The sequence below is a fragment of the Temnothorax longispinosus genome, chromosome 5 (genome assembly GCF_030848805.1).
Source record: "Temnothorax longispinosus isolate EJ_2023e chromosome 5, Tlon_JGU_v1, whole genome shotgun sequence".
In the NCBI taxonomy this organism is placed as follows: domain Eukaryota; kingdom Metazoa; phylum Arthropoda; class Insecta; order Hymenoptera; family Formicidae; genus Temnothorax; species Temnothorax longispinosus.
Genome location: NC_092362.1, coordinates 8,060,439 through 8,063,506, shown reverse-complemented (window position 1 = coordinate 8,063,506; position 3,068 = coordinate 8,060,439). Strand labels below are relative to the sequence as shown.

At 33.2% G+C, this 3,068-nt stretch overlaps 1 protein-coding gene across 1 annotated transcript in view; it reads left to right on the top strand.

Moving 5' to 3' along the window:
- Positions 1-1,145: 1,145 nt before the first annotated feature.
- Positions 1,146-3,068, top strand: part of LOC139813038 (uncharacterized) — a 2,504-nt gene continuing 581 nt past the window's right edge. Inside the window, exons 1-5 of the mRNA XM_071778292.1 lie at positions 1,146-1,158; positions 1,238-1,358; positions 2,214-2,427; positions 2,523-2,630; positions 2,743-3,068. The exon at positions 2,743-3,068 is cut by the window's right edge and continues 92 nt beyond it. Of these exons, the coding sequence (XP_071634393.1) occupies positions 2,298-2,427; positions 2,523-2,630; positions 2,743-3,068 (564 nt within the window). The 5' untranslated portion in view covers positions 1,146-1,158; positions 1,238-1,358; positions 2,214-2,297. The remainder of the gene's footprint in view (positions 1,159-1,237; positions 1,359-2,213; positions 2,428-2,522; positions 2,631-2,742) is intronic.

Below are 3,068 nucleotides of genomic sequence, written 5' to 3'. Positions count from 1 at the left end.
TCACCCTCCCGAAATTCGTTGAAATTTGTCTGGAGGGAGTTTCGCCTCGGACGTGATAAAACGACCGCCGCCTCGGCGCGGGATCGATTCTCGTTCGTAGATCACCGCTAGTACACCGCTTTATACCGCTTAGGGCCGTATTCATAGTCGAATCTCAAATTTGCTCTTAAGACGATCTTAGTCAAGGCGGCCTTATTCAATCAAAATCGTCTTAAGATTGGTAGATTTCATAGTCGTGAAACAAGGCGATCTTCACGAAGAAGATTTCGCTCAAGGAAGTCTTATTTGATTTGAGATCGCCTTGGCGAAGACCGTACTTAAAACCATGCTTATTTTCGATCGGCTGTTTCCGTACTCTTTCCGTTGGTTCCTCCAATAGGAATTTTGGATTTATTATTATCCGCACTTTCATGTATGCAATCAATGGACAAGTGAGATAGTTTTGAAGTGAGGTTAACCGATAAACTCTTTCGATCGATACAAACGTGGGACAGCGCAGACCAGCACGGTGCAATCCAAGGCGTTAAGATATGTAAGTAATATTAATTTTCAAACAAATATAACTTTGGGCTACCGCACAAGCTTACTTTATGCTAAGTTTATTGATATTAAACTTAGATATGTATGTAACTTTAAACTTTAATCAACGCAGGCTTATTCTTTAACTCATAACGACAATTTGTTATCGTTATAATGTTTTACTACGTGAAAAAGCTGCGCAAAGACATTGCAACAATAACGAAGTGTCGTTAAGAGTTACAGAATAGGCCTATTGCGTAATATACGTTACGGAAGAGTTTGTGCGTAGTAGTTAGATTTTAATAAAAGAATACAGTCAGTGCATGTGTAATCATTAATACAAAATATTTTATTTTTACAGAAATCTTGTGACCGTTCTGACCGCCCTCCTGTTTCTCTTTGTGCTGTATCGGAGGCGGATGTGACGTTTCTATACATGTAAGTATCTCAGGTTAAACGATTTTTGTAACAGATTGCCATATTATATGCCTTATTAAACATTTTGTTATTTTTTCAGAAATCTTGTGTGCCCGTACCGGTCTGTCCACGCTTCCTGTTTGTCTTGCTTCGGGAGCGGCTGTAGCGAGTGCTGGCCTGTAGGCATTGGAAGCTTGCGAGTCCTTCGTCGTTTGTATACACGTAAGTATCTCAGATTAAACGATTTTTGTAACAGATTGCCATATTATATGCCTTATTAAACATTTTGTTATTTTTTCAGGAATCTCGTGTGCCCGTACCGGTCTGTCCACGCTTCCTGTTTGTCTTGCTTCGGGAGCGGCTGTAGCGAGTGCTGGCCTGTAGGCATTGGAAACTTGCGAGTCCTTGTCGTTTGTATACACGTAAGTATCTCAAGTTAAACGATTTTTGTAACAGACTCATATTATGTACTGCATAAGAGAAAGAGGTAAAGTGTATCAAAAATAGTGTAGAAATTTATATTTTATCCATTACATTTATTATGAAAGCTATAGGTAACTGTGGTTGCAGTCGATTTAATGTTACAAATGCTTTGAAGCGTTTTTCTTTTTTCTCTATATCTTATATACCTTTATTGAAAGAAAGGAGAAGAAAACTACTTCAAAGCATTTGTAGCATCAGTCTTCCGCAACCTGTATCAAAGTTTTACACTACCTCAAATTGAATCTATATCGAATTGATATCGATTTGATGTAAATTTGATTTGAGATTATCTAATAATGTTATGTATAGCTGTTATAATAAATGTTATGATTAAAACATAAATTTCTACACTATTTCTTTTAAATTATATTAATAAATATTGGAATCGAAATCGATCTTTTAATTGATATAATTTCGACAAACAGTTTCGATGTCAAATTGATATCAATTCAAAATTACTGATAGATTAAAATCACCGGAGATTATTTCTCACAAATATAATTACAATTTATTCACAGAATGTCGTCCAAAGAAAATGTAAAGCCTACTAGTAAAAATAAACATTACACAACAATGGAAAGAAAAGTTTTCTTACAAATACTCGAACGGTATAAACATATTATTGAATTAAAAAAAAGTGATGGAGCTACTTTAAAAAATAAGGATGTGGCATGGATTGAAATATGTACTGCCTATAATCAGTCTTCATTAATTGCACAAGAGGTTATAATTATTACTAAAATAATAAAGCGTTTTAACAAAGCATATATAATTGAAAACTCTTTTATTATTAGAGGACAGTACAACAACTAAAGAAATTATGGACAAATCTGAAACAAGAGCAAAGGGAAGCCTTAACTAAAGAAAAACAAGCATGCATGGCAACTGGTAGAGGACCACCAGAAGTAAAAATTGATATTGATCCTGATATTGCCAGAATCGCACCACATCTTATGAAGACAGCACCTGTTGCATTTACATCCAATATGTCTGATATAGAAATTAATGGTATGTATTAATATATTCTACAAAAATAATTTTATATACTAAACTATTTCTAATATTAATACAGTCACGTTATTTGTATAATAAATATATTTCAGATAAACGAGACTATGTTTTCGAAGTAATATCTACTGACCAAACTGTAGAATTATTGGATTCTGATAATGAAGATTACAAAAACACACACAGCGAACATATTTCTCAAGGTAGTACTTATTCATGTTGTATATTTATATGTTAACAACATTTTTTATAACGTATATAAATAAATGCTACATATGTATATATAAAAGCATGTATTGTGTTTATGCTTTACAGATCCATGTATTTCTACGGAGAAAGATGATACGTTGTTAATGACTTTATGCAGTGGAGAGGAACAAGAAAAAGATGTACGAAAAGAAGAATTATCAAACAAATTGGAAAATGAAAAATTAAAACACACACGTTCTTTCAAACGAAAGAAGGATACAATAAGTTACAGTCAATTGTCAAACACAGAAGAAACAATACGAATGAAACGCATAAAAAGAGTAATGGCTCAAGAAAAACGATTAGCGCATATTAAACAAAAACATGAAGAGAATATGAATAATATGAAAGAAAATTATTTGAAAGAAATTCAAAATTTAGAATTGCAACAT